The sequence below is a fragment of the Phoca vitulina genome, unplaced genomic scaffold (genome assembly GCF_004348235.1).
Source record: "Phoca vitulina isolate PV1807 unplaced genomic scaffold, GSC_HSeal_1.0 scaffold54, whole genome shotgun sequence".
In the NCBI taxonomy this organism is placed as follows: domain Eukaryota; kingdom Metazoa; phylum Chordata; class Mammalia; order Carnivora; family Phocidae; genus Phoca; species Phoca vitulina.
The window spans coordinates 3,127,918-3,146,746 of NW_022589757.1; the positions used below are offsets into that span (position 1 = coordinate 3,127,918).

An 18,829-nucleotide genomic window follows, 5' to 3' on the forward strand; every position below is an offset into this window, starting at 1 on the left:
CCCCACCACCTTGACCCCCATAGGTGAGCCAGGAGAGGAGCCCAGGTGCCCATTCCTCGGGTCAGCAGGGAGGGAGCAGGGCAGAAAATGCCGCAAAACGCACAACCTGGCCTTTGTTATAAACCATCATGAGCTCATTAAAAACACATGCAGAAATGGTTAAACAAAATCCTCTAAACCTTTTACAGAATTGCCAGTCTATTAGAAGGACTGAGCTCACAGCAAACTCTCCTTTCCAATGTGTGCAATGAAGCAGCTAATGTCCTTTGGACTCTTGTCTATGGCACCGAGCGGCGGGGGCGGTGGAGGGGGCTTGTTTGTTTTTGGTTCTTGTTGTTTTTCAACTTTTTTTCGAAACCAAACTCTTAAATATATCAACCCAAGGGACTATTTCACCAAACATGTCTTGTTAAAGTCATTGCCTTTTAAAATATCTATGAAAATTATAAAACGAAAAGGAAGATTTGTGTCATTACAGCGAGGGGAGAGAGGAAACTAGAAAGAGATGAGTGTGGCACGACTCCTTTTGTGAAGTGGCGTTGCATCAAAGCGCAAAGTGGACACTCTGAAAAGGCTTTACGACGCCCATTTACGTGGACACGATGGACCGTAAGTGTCCAGGCAATAGCGGCCCAGGGTTTCCTTATAAGGAACAGAGCAGCTTTGCGTTCCATCGAGCTGTGGACTTTGATCAGGTGCACCTTCCTCTAAAGGGATCTCGTCACTATGATACAATATGACCAGAGAGTGTCATCTTACCTCAACGTGCCTCTGACAACACGTAACAGAGCACGTCGGTGATGTGAGGCCAGAGCCTGAGATTCTGGGAGCTCTGATCCGGCCTGTGCCACCTTCTCCTGGTGCGATCAGAGTAACTCATCTAAGTCTCTGGGTAAATCATTTTCCATCTGTGCGCCTCCCTGGGGAGCCGGGGCTGTTCGTTACCATGATATATATTAATCATGCTGTGGTTCATATTATGACACAAGTGTAAACATGACCCGAAGCTTCAGTCTTGGTCTCTCCGACACGAAGGGAAAAAATATCTGTATGCAACTTAGGTTTTTGGATGAGATAATCAGAGAGTTGAAAAGGCTCTGAGAGGTCTGGCAAAGGCACCAACAGCGGGACGTGAGTTATATGAGGTCCGTGTGCGTAAACGTGTGTCCACCTGCGAACCCACCTGGGAATGTGCAATCATCTCCCTTACCGTGGTGCCCTAACTTTAGCACTCCACGTGGCGATTGCTTTCCTCGGGGCCTGCTGAAACCCAAAATAAAGTTGAGATGGTAAGCGCTCAGTGAATTAAAATCATAAAAAACCACATTGAAAAAAAAATCCACATTGGTCAGAAGGCTTTCTGAGAAGGAGAAGCTTCATCTTGGCGCAACAAATAATAATAATTATAATAGCAAGGGCACCTCAGGTGTACGGGCGCCTTGTTTCTGAGCGTGATGCTCTGCGCACCTGCTTTCGCCTTATTCCAAGGGTGAGGGTGAGGCGGGTGTTACCACTGTGGTCTTGCACGGACGGAGAAATGAAGGTGTCAGGGCATGGTTCCTCCCGTGTCATTGGGAGACCTTCCCCAACTTTCTCTTCAGGCTTCTTTTCAGCAGCTGATGCTGAGAGAAGGAGGTGAGAAACATTCCAAGAACCGAGGCCAATTTTCAGATTAAGTGGAAAACTATTCAATTCTCCCACTTGGGCAGCAAATGAGTTCGGAGGCTCCTGTCTGGCTGCCACCCGGTCATGCCGTCATGTTTCTTCTCTCCCTCTCACACGGCCAGCAACAGCTCTGTCAGCCCTGCAGTCAGTAGCCTGCAAGGAGCGGTGCCTCGTTGTGGTTGAACAAATAACATGTTTTGGAAACCCAAGCAACCCTTTTTGTGGCTGGGAGCAGAGAGGGAGAGCGTGTCAGTCAGTAGAGTCCTGCCAGGGCTTCAGCTCTTGGGGAGCCTAAAGCAGAGGGCCCGAAACATGTCCTCCACTGACAGCAGGAGACAGCATTCTGCTGCAGTATTTTTAAAACAGTTGATAGGATCCGAGTCAGGAAAGGAAATAGTAGAATTCCAATCTTGGGTTCGGTTTGTAAATACATATAGCAGACAATGGTAAGCGCAACAACGGTAAATATATAATTACAGAATGCAGATTTGATCCCTTGGGCATAACCAGAATGTTGACTTCGGATTCAGACTCAATCAAAGATGTGCCCAGAGCAAGGGATTCAACCTTCGCATGCTTCTAAAGAGAGGAAAAGCTTGTGTCTGAGACGATAGATAGCCAATGGTTTGGGGAACGTAGGAAATGTTTGCAAAGTCCTGGGAGCTCCTTCCCGTCCCTTATGCCTGGCCCTGCACCTGCTCATCCACTTCCAGGATAAATAAACTGGAAATCACTTTTGTTCCTTCCAGCTCTAAGTTTTTTTGTCTGATTTGAGATTGGTCTCGGTGAAAGCACGTGTGATACGGCAATCTGTAAGGGGAGAGGATCAGACACACAATATAGGTCTTCAAATAATGGAGAATAATTGGACCATGAGATTATTTTCAAATTCTGGCCGTTAGATTTTTGCAGTTTGAATAACAAAATTAATTCGTTATTTCAAGAGCAGCCAGTCCAGAATGCAAATTTTAAAATTCAGGATACAGATGTAAGCCTGGGATTGTTTTGGTTTATAATGCCTAAAAGTTCCATTATTTTTGGAGAGGGAAAAAAATTATATATGTATTATTAAATAAGAATAACAATATGAGGATTGATTGCCTTCGAGGGTGTTACTTGACTGACTTTTAAACAGAAACACTTCAATCATTAAAATACTTCCATGCTGGTCAAACCTACAGACCGCCTGTATTTTGACTAAAGTATTATTTTTACTGCAAGATAAGCACCTTTACAAAGCAAGTTGAACAAACTATGACAAACCCTCCCTCCCTCTCCCTTTTGCACATAAGCGATTCTAGTACTGCTTTGAGGCATCCCTCAAGTAAAATAACATATAAATAGAATGTGAGAAATTACCACATTTTCTAGACTCCACACTTAGTATGAAAAACAAAACTTCCCTATGCCCCAACATACCCTCTAATTTTGTTTCCTCTTCACCTAAGGATTTCACCCTGCTCGATGTTATTTGTTGTAATAAGCCCCCGGAAATATGAAGTGGGGGGCTCCTTAGTCCACGTGTTCCGCCACCCCACCCGCCTGGAGATGTATAGTATGCTGGGGCAGACTATCAAGGAAGGCCAATCTCAAATGTCATTTTCATTTCAAAATTGTTCCCATTATTTCAAAATGGTAGAAATTCAGACACAAAAGCAACTTGGTTGGAAAATTCATTGGTGCAGTGGTGTCAAAATCACCCCTTGCATCAAATATACCCTCTGATGGTTGATAAAAGGACATGGAGGGAAACAGAACGGACTGTGTGAAGTATGAATTTTAGTTTGAGTCTCAACAGAAATAAGAACCTAAAGGGATATTCCATCTGCCCCCCCCCCCCTTCAGTTTCTTTTGGTTTATTCAGTTGCAGAATCTTGGGGATTTTGAAGTCTTAAACAAATGCTACACCAAGGGCTTGTGTATAATGTGTAGGCTTTTAATGTACACCTGCACCATTTTCCCCTCCTGGCCCATCCTCAAGAGGCTCTCTCTCTCTCAAAGGCAGTTAGTTATAGAAAACCCTTTATAAATTTGCTCTTCTTGGGATATGGTTCTGGGCTCAAATTTCTTCTATTCGATGAGGACTTTAAGTGACACCGAGAAACGGTTATAAGATAGAAGAGATGGATTTTTTTTTTTTACACTATAGACAAATAAATGGCACTAACGTCTATGGCTATGGTTCACAAGCAAAAATACTTTCCTTAAATGTTTTAATTAACCATTATTATACCATTGTGCTTTTTTGAAAATTGTCCAAATAGACGTCCTTAGGAAGTATTGTAGTGTCTCTAGTAAACATGAAATAGTCACCTCAATATTAGCAACCAGCTTGTCTACGTGATACGTTTCCAAAGAAATGGTCCACAGAAAAGATACATGTATATTTTCGTCTGCTTTGAAAAACAAATGTAAGAGACTCACGTGAAAAGCCTACATGTTTTTACTTTGATCAAAGATCATTTCAGAGCACTAGACATACAAAAATGTTAGTGTCTTTACTAATCCTCTCAAAGGTAAAATACACATTGCGTTAAGGACGATTCTTTAAATGAAGTAAACATGCCCTTATTTACAAATGTTTTAAGTAATATATATATTTTAATGACATATGGTTAAGATGCATTCTTTTAAGCCCTTATCACATATCAAAGTTAGCACTGGCCTGGCATAGCACACATAAATAAGGGTATGTCATTCTTTCAAGTTCAGTACTGTTCTATATGCATTATGTTTGGAAATGACAGATTTAATCTACCCTATAAGTGTTTACTAATTTTCGAATACATTTTCCATGCACCCACTTCATATTAACTACAAATATACTTGTTACAAACTTCAATATTTAGGCCAATATGACTTCTTAAATTCCTATATAGCTAATATTAAGCATGCAGACTGACATTTAATAAAAACGACTTGATTTAATGATTAATTACAGAGATTATGACAAATCGTAAATAAGTCATTTCCGTGAATGGACTCTCTATGGGTGTCACACGGCCTCTCAAAGCCACTCTAAATATCCTCGCTGAAACTGTTACTCACTAATGTGCTACATTTTAAAGCCAAATTGGGTTTTCACTCTTCTCTTGCCAAACGAACTAGAGAGAATGCTTCCTATAGCAAACTGCAAGCTCCAATGCAAAGCCACTCAAGATCAGAAAGAGGGGGAAAGTGCCTGAAAAGGCAAGAAAAATTTCAGTCTTCAAAAAATTGTTTTGTAAAGTACCCTGCAGCCAAGGGAAGTGCCAGGCTCATAGAAACCTAGCGATTGTGATCAACGCTAAACTAGCAAATGTTACAATAGAATCAGAGAAGTTAACTGGTAAATTCATCTCTTTCAAAAAAAAAAAATCCCATTTCTTTCAAGTGCTTGAATATTTTAGGAAAAAGCTACTCTGGGAGCCTGAGTTATCTAGATAATTAATTGAACAATTTCATGTAATAAGGCATCTGGGCTTAAAAGAGAAACTTTTCGAGCTACTGTTTCATTTCTCTGACCTCACCCTTTCTCGTTACAATGTTTTAAACTTAAAGAGTTCAGCTTCGCTTCCCAGAAATTACAAAAATTAGTAGTAAGTTTTAAAAGGGTCAGCTTGCAAAAATACTAAAAGTCTAATTTCTAAAATGTCTCTGAAAATAAATTACTATTTCTAAAAACCTCCAGTGACATCAATAAGCTCTGACTGCTTTAGCTAACTCTTCACGATATTAAGAAAATCTAAGAAGGAGTGGGGAGGCTGCAAACATGTTTTTTTCTCATCTAACAGGTAGTTCTACACTGTAGAGCAAAGGATCACATACAAAGATATTTTGCCATGTTTCTGCAGGCAAAAGGTAGAAAAATGTTAACATAAGGGACAAAATCTTGTCAATTTAATAAACTTGGACCATAGCCAAAATGAAACTCCTAAAAGCTATTTGCTTTAAAAAGACAATAATAAAACTATTGCTTTATTTCTCAAATGGTATCATCACTAACATTTTAATGGCAAATGAGTGTAATGAAAACGACTGAGCTCTCCTGTCTTGGATTTCAAAATTCACTTACTCGATTCACTGTACTTTATCAGCAATTTCAAACATTGTACCAAAGAATTAAACAAAAACTTAGATCAGTATCTACAAATTACATCTAAAATTATCTGAGTTTCCTAACCAGGGGTATATAAAAGTTTCCCTGATTATATGAAGTTTTACAGGAATAAAATGCAATACAGGAAATGTTGAGATCTTAGGACTTTTTTTTTTAATCCTTACCTGACACAATGAGGCTTGTAAAGTCTAATTTTTGTATACTTGTGTTTCATTGATGAAACTTGTGAGAGTTAAGGTTTTTTAAGAAACGTTACTTCTTGGGTAAAAAACTCAACTGTTTTTCTTTGATGAAGAGTGCAAAGCAAGAGATTTACTTGGAAAATTAGTATTTCAGCCATTGTAATGTGCACTAGTGTGTAATTTTAATACAGTGCTCACCTTTTTTTAGGCTTCCAATAACTCATTTATAGGTAATCATGACAAGTCTGTTAAAGAAAAATCTCTACTTGATTCACCTATTAATCTGATAGCATAGTTAACTGGAAAGGAAATCCAAAACCAAGATCCTTGACGATTTTATATACTTCTTGCTTATGCCCCAGGGAATGACTAGCACACAGTGCTGGGCCCACAATGATCTAGGGCATAACTGATTATCTAAAAAAACAGATGGTTTCAGAAGTAAATGAAATCACATAGTTAAAATACACTTAGACATCAGCCAGATGTCAAAGGGGGAATCAATTTGAATGGTTTCCAACATGATTACATGACAAATTAATTTCCTTTTTTTTTTTTGAAATGTAGTAAATGAACAAGTGCTTCCTTCACTTCTCTTAACAAATGTGGCAATTTATGGACTTAATATTCTGTTCTAGTTTCGCAAGGAGTGTTTTAAGAAGTTATTTCTTCCAAATCACATGTCAAAATATTGTCCTTATAAGTATATCCAGCTAAGTTTAGGATAATGCTCATTTTAAACTAGATGCTAGTCAGTGAAACTAAATTATAACTCTCAACATCTTCAGAAAGTTTTGAGGTACTATGACCAATTACTACAGGAACTGAGAACACAAGACCCACACTCCCCAACCCCCACCCTACCTCCAACCCTTTTTAAAAATAAGCTTGTAACTGCTGAAGAAATAATTTTGTGGAGCTCATATGTACATTCCGCTTTCACATGAAACAATGTTTGGTTGGTTAAAACCAAGTGTGAGTTGCATGCAATAGAAATCCTGCTTCAACAACAGCAACAAAAAGAAAAGAAAAAAAAAAAAGGAAACGCAGGGATTCCAAATAGCAAATTATTGATTGTGTTCTATGATTAAAGAAAAAAAAAATCTTTTTGGATTCCCATCCAAAGCCACCCGGGAGCTTATGAGTATATTTTCAAGCTCTGGACCTTACATTCCACTTCTTCTATAGAAGTTAATATTCACATTCCCCTAGGCCATGTAATATAAATGTGTTTTATTTGACAGTAATAATGTAAAACTGTATCCTCGTATATATCTTTTAAGGCTGGAAGTTACGGGCAAATACCGATCTGAGGATCTACAGACACTCTCTCAGGTCTGTGCCCACCCTGGACCCTGCAGGCTGTCCTGTCCAGCACATATTGTGTTCTTCCTGTGAATTCCTTCCATCAACCAGCAGTGTTTTCTCATCCTGACACACCCAAGGGGACCATCGTGAAGTCGGACAATCGCGAAAATTAGGGTTCAGAGTCGTGATTACGAGTCAAACTTTGAGAATTAAAAGTTGAGAACTTCTGAGCTCTCCCAGCAACAAAAAGGATGCGTATAGCCAATCTTGAACAATCGAATGCCTGCTAATTTGATTGCCTAGAATTCTAGTCATTAGCCAAGCAATCTTCCAAATTAAGACATCCGGTCTCCTTCAATCTTCCACTTACACCAGAACACAGAAGAATAGATCTGACCCATCAACTTAGGACAAAATTACCCATGAAAATGGCTTGGGGTGTATGGATGAGTAGCTAGTCATACAGCGTTATTAGGAAGAACCCAGGCTGCCACTTGGAAGTTCTGTAGATTCACGGATTGCTAGGGAATTACCTTAACATTCTTGATCTAGGTTGTAGAAAATGGGTCACATTTTAGAAATGTGCATTAGTACCTCAAAGGACTGAAAGCCAAAATGTTTGCACATCTCCATTTGAGTGAGTTGAGGCATCCTAATAATCTCACAAGCTCCGGACAGAACTGATATTAAAAATAAAGATGCCACATACAATACATACTTAGGATCTATGCAGTACGTAATCATAATTAAAATAACGCTCACAAGGTTCTCAGTTCATATAATTTATTGCAGTTAGCACACAGTTTAAAAATTCACCAACACACCAATAGTACAAAACTAAACAGCATTATAAGTTATTCCCCCCTCAGGAAAATAAAACATACTATGATTGTCAAAGCTAGATGTCAGTCTAAGTTTTAGAACAAAGGAAGAATGTGAAACTAATAAAAGGAAAAAGCAATCACTCACAATGACCACAAAAAGAAAATCCAAAAGAAAGTCCGTTTTCTCAGACATTGATTGTCTCCTCTAAATTAATAAAAATTATTTTAACATAAACTGTATTTAAAAAAACTAGAAACTCTTCAAGTAACTAAAGATAATGCTCCAAGGCCATTTTCACAGCTTTTTTTTGTTTGTTTGTTTGCTTTAAATGCCATTACAGCCAAATTAACACACATTTGACCAAATATTTCCAAAACAGTCCAGCAACACACAATGGAGTTTTCCATTCAGTATCTTAAGCACAAAAATAGGCTATGTTTACAGTAGTTAAGGCGATCAAATTTTAAACAAAAGCAATTAAAAAAAAAAAAAGGGAAAAACAGCAAACGTTTTCCATGCTACTCCCATAGACCTTATTTGTAAGTGCAAGACAGGAAAACAAACACTGTGCAAAATGCTTTTGCCCTGCGTGCTGGTCATTAAAACCACACTGGGCTGCAGCCTCCTCTGCCCCATACACATAGTCTACTAACCCCCTTCCCCACCTTCCCCACGTCAATCAAGGCAGTCCAGTCCTTTCAGCCCGGGGCTTTTTCAGTCCATAGAATCTTTTCATGAGTTGGGGGTGGGGGGAGTGGGGGAAGGATGAAGGAGGGGAGGGAGGGAGGAAGGGAGGGGAGGGTAAGGGAGAAGGGAAGAAAAAGAGAAGGGGAGCCCCCCCCCCCAAAAAAAAGAAAGAAAGAAAGAAAGAAGAGAGAGAATGACCTATTGTCAATTTGTGCAGTAGTTATTCTAAAAATGCTCAACTGGGCAAATGTGTACACCTAAACTTTTGAGCCGGCATGGGTTTTGTGCAATTAGAAGTTTGTTATAAATGCACACTGCACATGCAAATCTTTAAGCCGTTTGTAAACATTTATATTTTCCTTGTTATGTAGCGAAGTTATCAATTTGCAGCTTAAGTTTTTATTCAGCTTAACAGTTTCAACTTAAAGACAGTGGGAGAGTCAATTTAAATTATATAAAATAAAAATAAAAACAGTGCATTTACGTTCTTCATAACACCAGTTTTTTCCCCAAACGGTGCTATTTTTTTTCTAAGGAAATTAAATAATTTTAAACTCACTCGTTAAAGTTATACAATGCAAACAAAGACAAAAAATATATTGAAACTCATGCATTTCTGTAGCGTTAATATTTACTTTTCAAGACTCAACTAAGAGCATCAACACAACCTGTCAAGTTCTTTGACACCCCCCCCAGCCCGTGTAATCAGTTACAGTATACAAGAACAGTAATTCACATTTTTCAACACACAGTTCAACACTGCTGAAGCTGCAATATCCTTTTTCATCCCAAGCAAACCTTCACAAAGACAGCGTCCCAGTGATCCCAGTGTACTTTCAGAATTTCTCTCATTGGGAACCGTCAGAAAACCAGAAGTTGCCACAGAAAGTTTTAAGTCAACTGCTTGTTTAAAAATAGATAATCCAGCATTTCAGAAATTTTCCATTTGGGTCTAAAAGCATTCAGGTTTCCAACAGCCAGAAAAGATTCATGCAATTTTGTGACATATAAAGAGGCTAATAAAACTGGAGGGAATTTCTACTCTGAAAAAGGAAAAGAAAAAACAAAAAAACAAAACAAAAAACAAAACAGAAACACAAAACCAAAACAAAGTGGGAGAGAGAGAGAGAGAGAGATAGAGAGAGAGAGAGAGCGCTCAGAAGACAATGCAGTGTCGACAGAATTAAGCCCTGTGAAAGCATCTTGTGATAGGACGAGTTGTTTCAAAGGTTCTTATTGGCTTACTTCCCCTACCCCCTCGAAAGAAAAAGCCCTCTCTAGTCTCCGACTTGCTCCAAAGTCTCTTTTACCAGAATGCTAAATTAGTGAGAGTCTCATGCTACTCTAAAGTGCAAAACCGAGTTAACACCCCGACGGTTTAGTTCCAGGAAACAAGGCTGCTTTTAGACCGTACCACAACTAGATAGAGATCTATGTATATCTATGTATATATATATATTATTTATATATATATATATCTATAAAATTATTTCCAGAGTTCTTGCGAGCTATCTTCTAAGGTCCAGTCTCTGACAGTGGGCAAGCTCAGGGCTTCGCTTTTGACAGACAAGGAGTTCACCAACTCACAGTGGAACTTGCGGATGTGTCTGTACAGGTCCCCCGACTGCGTGAACCTGCGCTCGCACCACTTGCAGGCGTGCGGCTTCTCGCGCGTGTGCACCACGGCGTGGCGGCTCAGGTTGTGCGAGTACTGGAAGCTCTTGCCGCACTGCGTGCACGTGTAGGGCTTCTCGCCCGAGTGGGTCCTCTCGTGACGCTTGAGCGTGTACATGCACGAGAAAGTCTTGCCGCACAGTGAGCAGGTGGGCACGTTGACGTCGGCGGCCGGCTTGCTGCGCAGCCCGTCCTGCTCGCGGAAGTGCGTGCTCAGGTGGATCTGCAGGATGTGCGGGCTGGGGAAGACCTTGTTGCACAGCGGGCACATGAAGATCTGGCCGGCCGGGCTCAGGATGTTGGACACGTAGGGCAGCAGGCTGCTCTCCATGCCGCCCTCCACCGGGCCGCGCTCGGCGTCCGGGGTCATCATCTCGTCGTCGCTGGCTTTGTCCTCGCGCTCGAGCTCCCGCAGCACCGAGTCCTCCCGCAGCGGAGCCAGGTGCGCCGGCTCGTACTGTACCCTGGCGTTAGTGCTCACACTCTCTTTCACAGCGCTATGTTCCATGTCATAGTCATTAGTGCCAACATCGCTCTCCTCACAGGAAGCCTCTTTCTCCACCTTCACCTGCACCAGGTTGCTTCTCAGCACGTCCTGTGAAGAGAAATAAGAGCTGTTCAGATTTTCAACTCCCGAAAGGCTGGACTTGACAGACAGGTCCAGCACACAGTCAACATCTGCCGAATCCCTCACGGAGGTGACAGACCTCTGGGACAAAGACTCTGTCGAGCTGCAGGGGCTGGCTACTGTTTTTCCAGCTGCTGTGGCGTGTGGCTCGGCCTCCCCGCCAGCCGGGGGGAGGCCCGTGGAGTCGGAGGGCAGGCGCATCCACATGTTCCCAGGCTCGGCCGCCAGGTCCCTTTTGCTGGGCAGGAGGTTCAGTTTCTCGTCTTCGCCCTCGTCTTCATCACTGGGCAGATCGCCTGCCATGCGGCTGCTGCCGTCGGAGAGGCTCTCGACTTTGTCCGAGCAGCTCGAGGCGTCTTCCTCCTTCTTGGTGCTGTCTGCCTCCGTGGTGGCTTTCTCTTTCAGCTTCTTTTTGCAGACTTTGACAATGTCATACATGTGGAGATAACTGGCAGCTGCTAGCACGTCCTCAATGGGCAAGTCTTTGAACTGGAGTTTCCCTTCATACATGAATTCAAGCAGGAGAGCGAAAGCTGGGGCTGTAACAATGTCGCTGTTCAGATGAACAATGTCTCTTTTGTCCAGCTGGTCCTTGTAAAAGAGGTGGAAATACATGCTGCACGAAGCCAGTACAGCTCGGTGCGCGCGGAACTGGGCATCTCCCACCAGCACAGTGCAGTCACAAAGGAAGCCCTGATGCCTCTGCTCGCTCAGACACTGCAGCAGATGCCTACTGTGGTCTGGAAACTCCATACTGTCTTCATAACCTGCGGAGAGAGACACCTCGTGAGAGCCCGCTCAGGAACAACTTTTCCAGCGCTCTAGTCCTCCAGTCCCCGCACACACACACACAAAAAGATAGTGACAGTGATTCGGCTTGGGTCGCCGAGGTACCCGTCCCTGCATTTTAATCAGGCGTATGACCCAGGGACTACCAGATCACTCGCACAAAACCTAAATGCGACAAGAAAAAAAAAGTGCACTCTCCAAACTTCCTTGCCCCCAGCCAAATGGTCCCTGATGCATCTCCACCTTTCTGGAACTTTCAGTGAAGTTTCAAAAGCCTTCACTTCATGCGGTCCCTTCCTGAGAAGAAGAATTTAGCTCTCTTTCAGAAGAAGTGAACCTACTCATCAAATTATGTCCTACAAAACCTACAAAACAGCTTTAATTTCAAAGGGAACAGCTCATAGAATGAACAAAGGAAAGTCCCAAATACATTCTGGAAGATTCAGAAAACTTGTTCAACCGTCCTTTTTATTTTATTACTTTTGATACATGACTGCACTTAGAAAGCACAATTTTAACACACACACACACACACACACACACACACACACACGGGCTGAATCGAGGGGGGAAAAAATGAAATCGCATAATTAGCCCAGAAATTAGCAAACAACTCACTTTTAAAGTCAGAGTGTTACAACAACAAAAGCCCTGTGTATAAAAACAGATGTTAATGCCTTAGGATTTGCAGGTATGGCACACATGTACGAGATCAGAAAGAACTACACCAACAGATGGAAAAGATCATCTTTACTATGAACAAATCCAAATATTTTTTAAATGAATTGAGAAAAAAATAGTAATATTTCTTTGTAAAATCTGTACATCCAGAATATCAGGAACCAGAAGGGCTTCACTTAACTCTGAAAATTCTCATCTAAACTTTGATCCGTTGAAAAGCAAATGAATTCCATACCAAAATTATTTCAAACTTTTAAACGAAGGCATATCGTATTCAAAAGCTTTACAGGTTCAACATCCGCCCCCCCCAAAAGCCTTGCTAGAAAAAGAGAAACTATTGTTTTTTTCTGACTCTGCCTTACCTCATGCAACAGAAAATACTTTGTTTCAATAAAACTTGATATATTTTGTTTTCCCACTAGCTTCTATTCTTTCAAATATGCATCGCTGCCCTTGTTTTCTGGTGAAGGAGGGTGAGACTGACGGAGAGGAAAGGCGAAGATGTACAAAGGGTCAAAATTCAACTGCAAAATTCAACTCCTTAAAAAAAAAAAAATCAAGAAAACCCGACTTCCCCTTTCCTGTGACCAGAAGCAAGGTTCCACACCAAGCAGCTCAGAGAGTGCACTGGGGAACGGACACATAGCAACTTAATATTCCAGAAATTACCTCCCTGCTTTTTCCCCACTTTGCCCAAGATGGACTAAAACTTTCATCCTAGCCCCCAAATACCTTCCGCACGATGCCACCGCTAGAATAAACCAAGATTTACAATACAATCACTTTAAGTGCCCCACAGCTAACATCAATCCTAATCCTTGAGAGGGCTAAAAATAAAGATTGGAGGGCAGCTCACAAGGTAGCCGTGATCAAATTAGGAGGCTGAGAGGACAGAGAGGGACGGAGAAGGAAGCTTATAAACATCTGATCCAGCTGACTGTGGCCATATGGCAGCTGCTGCCCAGATAAAGAGATTAAGAACAGAGGAGTGCGATTACAGCTGTCTGGCCAATTCAGGCAGCTCAAATCTACAAGTTCTAAATTAGTCGCTAACACAAAAACTCCTGCAAATAATTATTGTTATGCTGAAATAAAAGCTCTCTTAAATATATATTTGAAAGAGAAATGAGGAAACCAGTCAAACTATTCTCCTGGGGACAAAAGTTTTTTTTTTTTCCCCCATTTTAAAAAACCTTCGGTTTCAAAAGCACTACAGCTGTATGTTTCAGTAGTGCTGCTGAATGTTTTGAAGAATAAAGTTTCACAGTGGAATTAATTACACAACAATCTAGCTTCTTAACCAGAATAATCTTCTCATATAAGTTTGAATGCTGGATTCCAGACAGTTTACTATTTCTCTCCCCCCTCCACCCCAAAAGCAAAAGGAATCTAAATAGCAGTGAACAACCACAAGAAGCATTTTAATCCAAAGTGATCTCAAAAAGCAACATTTCAAAGCCTTTCTTAACATTTCAAAACTTGAAATATTTCTGTGCATTGAAGTTATTTACTTGCCTGAGCAAAAGGGATAAAAATTAAAACTAAACAAGCCCAAGACTTTCAACTCCAATAAGATGTTCATTTCATACTCAGTTTCATATATTATTCCTAAACTGGGTTAGAAAAGTAATGTGATTTTTTTTAATTAAATAAACAAAACACCACAACAGAAATAGGCTCAATCTAATCTCTTGCTACTCCTACCTTTAGGACACATAAACCTGATTAAGTCCTTTCCTCTGAGTCTCGCTGGCTCCAGGTCTGTTACATCGGTGGAAAAAAAGCAGACTAAGAGAGACAGATGCAAAGTGGAGATGATGTTAGAGAGGAATAAGATACCTTCTCCAGCACAGATCCGCACACACTAACTCCCTGTCTGTGTGTTAGAATAAAAGGCTGAGGGATGGCAGGCTGTCAGCTGCTCTGACATCATGTTCAGATGGAAATGCTACCTCCAGCTGTGCTCCCTTTAATGCCATATGCTACTCCTCTACACTCCTGCCACCAGCTCTTTCTTAGGAGAACTTTTCTCTTCTGTTAGTATAAACAAAATACTTCAAAGTCTCCCTTTTTTTCCAAACTTTCTAACAGAAAGAAATGGAAAAACTCAGCATATGGAGTTCTACTGTATTTATGGAATAGCAACACTTCTGTCTCAAGTTGGTGGACTGGCTTACACACTGACAGCACACTCAAGCCACGGCGCTATTCAGGAAATCCACATTCACTTTTATTCAACTCCAGCGTTCAGTTTCAAAGGCAGCTTAGGGATATTTTTAAACCAACCCAATTGACATCTCCAGGCCAATTTCAATATTCTCATGGTACTTTTTTTTTTTTTTTTTCTCCTGCCGAGATAATGGCATACGTGTCTCCAAATGCTGGAAGAGGAAGCAGAACTATTACTCCAGCCCGATTCACCTTATGATTTCGCTCTTGTTTTAACTGCTCATCTCCTACTACCTTCTCAATAAAATTTCTCACATTGCCAGTTAATGCAAATTCCAACTCTCAGTATCAACAAGGTGAAACTGCACTTTCTGAAATCCTGGAAAGTACTTCAGTTCAACGAGACGAATTAATAAACTGAAACAACCTGCTACAGCCACTTACAATGAACGCTGCACCTGCGTATCTGATCGGACTCTCCGCTCAGAAAAAGCAGAACTCTGTCTTCCCCTTGATCTGTGTCCCATAACAATCTTTTTTTGGGTCACTCTGTAATGTTTCACGATCACAGGAAAACCTTTCAGCTTTCAGTAAGGGGGGGAGGGGGCATGTCTAGCAAGTTTGAGAACTTTTTAGCTCGACTTTGTGGGTCTTTCCTAATGGCTGATGAAATCGTCCAGGAACCCGGGCTGGGCTGACCGGTGCCCTGCAAGGTGCTGCGACATCTGTGAATGTCAAATACATCTCCACAGACTCTGGGGAGGGTGAGGCGTAGAAAAGGCCTGAGGCGCGAGTGTCGCAGCCCTGGTGAGCACCACTCCGTCCTCATCAGGAAACCGCGGCAGAGTTAAAGAGTAACAAAAACCAACGTCTCTGTCCTGTCCTCGTCGCTTTGCCAAAGTCACAAACCTAACTTTCTCTAACTTCGCGGTGAATGACATAATGACGAACGCCTATTCTAGGAGGCACTCTCCGGAGCTACATTCCTTCTCAGCCACACAACCTATTCTCCACAAATGCCCTCGCCCCATTCCAATATATCAGACATTAATCACCCCATTTACCCAGTGGGGTGGGGGGTGAGTGACAGTTTAATGAGTCCCAAGCACCGCAATGGGCCAGCGACTCCCACCCCACAAATCAACCCCTTCACAGTCTTGCTACCGCGGGGTCCAGAGAGGGTTTGCGAGGTTGGGTTTTTATTTTTTCCGAGGGGTGGGGGCGAGGGTGCGGAGTGGGGGGGGGAGAGAAGAAATGCAAATCTCCACCTATTTCACCGTGCATAAAACACACGGGGAAAGAGGAAGGTTAAACCACAGGGAAGGAGGTGGAGGGCGGAGAGCCGGTGCAGCAGGAAAACACCTCAAACAGCAGACGAGAAAACAGACTCGGGTCACGGCAACAACAAAAGAAAAGTCGTAAGAAGCAGCCCGCGAGAGGAGGGTGGCTGCTACCGCCTCCCCAACGCCGCGGCGCGCGAGCCCCCGGGGCCTCCCGGCAACTGCACCAGCCCGGGAGGGGCCCCTCCCCCCGCCGGCCCCCTCCCCCCCGCCCGGGCGCCACTGCAGCTGCACCGGTCCCCGGAGCCGCGGCCGTCCCGGGCGCCGCTGCAGCTGCGGCGGCTCCCAAGCCCCCTCCCCCAGCCCGCCGCCCTCCGCACCCGGGAGGCGCCGCCGCAGCTGCACCGGCCGGGAGCCCGCCCCGCGCCGCAGCTGCACCGGCCGGGGGGGGGGGGGGGCAGGGGGGAGCGGGTTGGGGGGGCGCGGCGCGGAGCCGGCGAGCCCGCACCCCGCCCGACCCCGCAGCTGCGGCGGCCCCGTCCCCGCGCCCGGCCTCCCGCAGCTGCGCCGCCCCCCGCCGCCCCAACCTCTCCAAGCACACAAACTAACTCCACTCGCGGGGGCGCCCCCGGCCCGGCCCGCCCTCCGCCCGTCCTGGCCCGCCGGCCGGGGCCTCACAGCTGGCGCCCCCCGCCCGCCAGGGGGGCCGGGCGCGGAGGGGACGCCGGGTCAGGGGCCGGGGCCGGCGCCGGGACTCACACGGAGCGGCCCTAAGTCACCGCGTCCCCGCCGCCGCCGCCGCCGCCGCGTCCTCCGCCTCCTCCTCCTCCTCCTCCTCCCGGCCGCCGCCGCCGCCGCCGCCGCCGGACTTGGTGGGCTTCCTCCTCCTCTTGCCCCCCTCCCTCCCGGCCCCCCCGCTCCCCAATCCCGGCTCCGTCGCCCGCTCCCCCCTGCCCCCTCCCTCCCTCCCACCCACCCCCGCTGGCAGCCGGAGGAGCGCGGCGGAGCGAAGAGGGCCCCACTCTCAACGGCTCCCCATGGCAGCAGCCCAGCGGCGGCCGCAGCCTGCCAGACACAGCGAGGGAGCGAGCGAGGGAGCGAGCGCGGAGCCGCCGGCCGGGGAGGGGGGGGTGGGGGACGGGGGGGCGGGCGGGGGAGGGGGAGGGGAGGGGGCGGGAGGACGCACCACGCACGCACGCGGCGGCGCCGGCCAGATGTTCCCCCCCCCCCCGCCCAGCCTCGGTCCGCCCCTCTCCTCCCCCTGCCTCCCTCCCTCCCGGCGTTGGGCCTCTGCGATTGACCGTAAGCGGCTGGACCGGCGCTCCCCGCCCGCCCCCAACGCGCAGTCTCCTCCAATGGGAGGGCGGCTTTGCAAGAGGGCGGAGGGAGTGGTGGGCAATCGTCGGACTGACGGGAGGGCGCAGCCAATGGGAGAGGCGATCCGGAGTTGCCGCTCGCGCGCGCCAATCGCAAACAGAAACTACCGGGGTGGGCGGGGCCCGGGCGGGCGGGGGGCCGGTAGCTAAGCGGCGCGGGGCGGAGTCCTCGGGCGCAGCGGCGGTGGCGGCAGCGGCGCCCCTCTGGGTGACTTGGCCGTGAGAAAGTGAAAGGAGCCCGCAGGCGGCGGCGACAGCTGCGCTGGGAGGGGCCTGTCTCCGGGCTCCGAGGCCTCGCGCGCCCTGGGGGTGCGGAGCGAGCTTTTCGGTGTGCACCGTGACCACCAGAAACACACTTTTTAAACGTAGTGGGGCTGGTGTGCGCCGAGTTACGCAGGTATCCTCGGGAGGCAGGGCGCGCGGGGACACGGAGGACTGGAACCGGCCTGAGGCGGCCCCCTCTGTTCCCCGGGCCGCGGGCAACGCCGCGCAGTCGTCGCCCACCCGAGCGCAGGGAGCAGGACCGAGCAGCGTCCGGGCTCCGTCCTGCCGCGCCCCCGTCCCCAGGTGCACGTCGGGGCGCCGCGGCCGCGGCCGGCTCGGAAAGGCCGGCTCTGGGCGTCGCTCTCCCGACGTCGGCTGGTTTCGGGCGGCGCGCCTGCGTTTCTCGCAGCACCCTCGCGTCCCCTGTGGGCTCGCACTGTTACGAGTACACACTCCCAAGTGACCAAATGTTAGAGAACCTCAGTAAAATTGATAGTTGTGGAAGCCGTAGCCGGATTCCTTAATTGGTACGTATCAAGCCACAACGTTCAACTACCGAGGGGGTTGATGTTAAGACTGCACTATCGCTGTTCCCTCCGTCCGAATGAACTTCCATTCGATCCCTCCTCTTTGCAATTAAATTGGGTTAATCACGGCCACGAAGAAATGTAGAAACTTCTATTCTCAAGAAATTGGAAATCTTGTTGAGGCAGGGATTACTAGTACAAAGTTGAATAGCAAGTAAAAAAATGGCTCAAGAATGTGAAATAGAAAATTGCACAGTGAGGAAGTCAGTATACCAGTAATTGTCAAATGAAATGTGTTTATTCTTTGCTAACTGAACCGGGACTGACAAGCCTGTTGCTAACCAACTTGCCAGAAGACCTTTCAACTGGGCAAAATGTGCTTTCACTTTGTTCCAGGTCAAATGGATAAACTAAGTTGGAAGTATTGTGTGGGCAAATCAGGCATGTTGAATTGCTAATGAAGTAAAAACAGGAGCACATAACATTCCTGGAACTGAAGTACAGTTGGGCTGTCCTGTTAAAACAGTGCTGATGTTCTCTACTCTTTCCTCGACTTTTTCATATGCCCTCAGGATTGATCCCTGAGGTCATGGCCATCCTGTAATAACTAGTTTTTTAGCCCATGAAACATACTGTTGTATGTATGCTTTTGGTGAATTCTAGATCTTTTAGTCT

At 45.4% G+C, this 18,829-nt stretch overlaps 1 protein-coding gene across 3 annotated transcripts; it reads right to left on the reverse strand.

The window, feature by feature from the left end:
- Positions 1–8,020: 8,020 nt before the first annotated feature.
- ZBTB18 (zinc finger and BTB domain containing 18) lies at positions 8,021–16,869 on the reverse strand. 3 transcript variants are annotated; one of them, XM_032389386.1, is made up of 3 exons: positions 15,152–15,873; positions 14,243–14,326; positions 8,021–11,835 (listed from the first exon to the last, which is right to left on the reverse strand). In XM_032389386.1, exons 2-3 carry the CDS (start codon positions 14,253–14,255, stop codon positions 10,253–10,255), a joined length of 1,596 nt encoding a protein of 531 aa, XP_032245277.1. In that variant the 5' UTR covers positions 14,256–14,326; positions 15,152–15,873; the 3' UTR covers positions 8,021–10,252. The 3 variants fall into 3 exon arrangements, with proteins under 3 accessions (XP_032245277.1, XP_032245278.1, XP_032245279.1); XM_032389387.1 differs by lacking the exons at positions 14,243–14,326; positions 15,152–15,873 and adding an exon at positions 16,747–16,869; XM_032389388.1 differs by lacking the exons at positions 14,243–14,326; positions 15,152–15,873 and adding an exon at positions 14,378–15,111.
- Between the last annotated feature and the right edge of the window lie 1,960 nt (positions 16,870–18,829).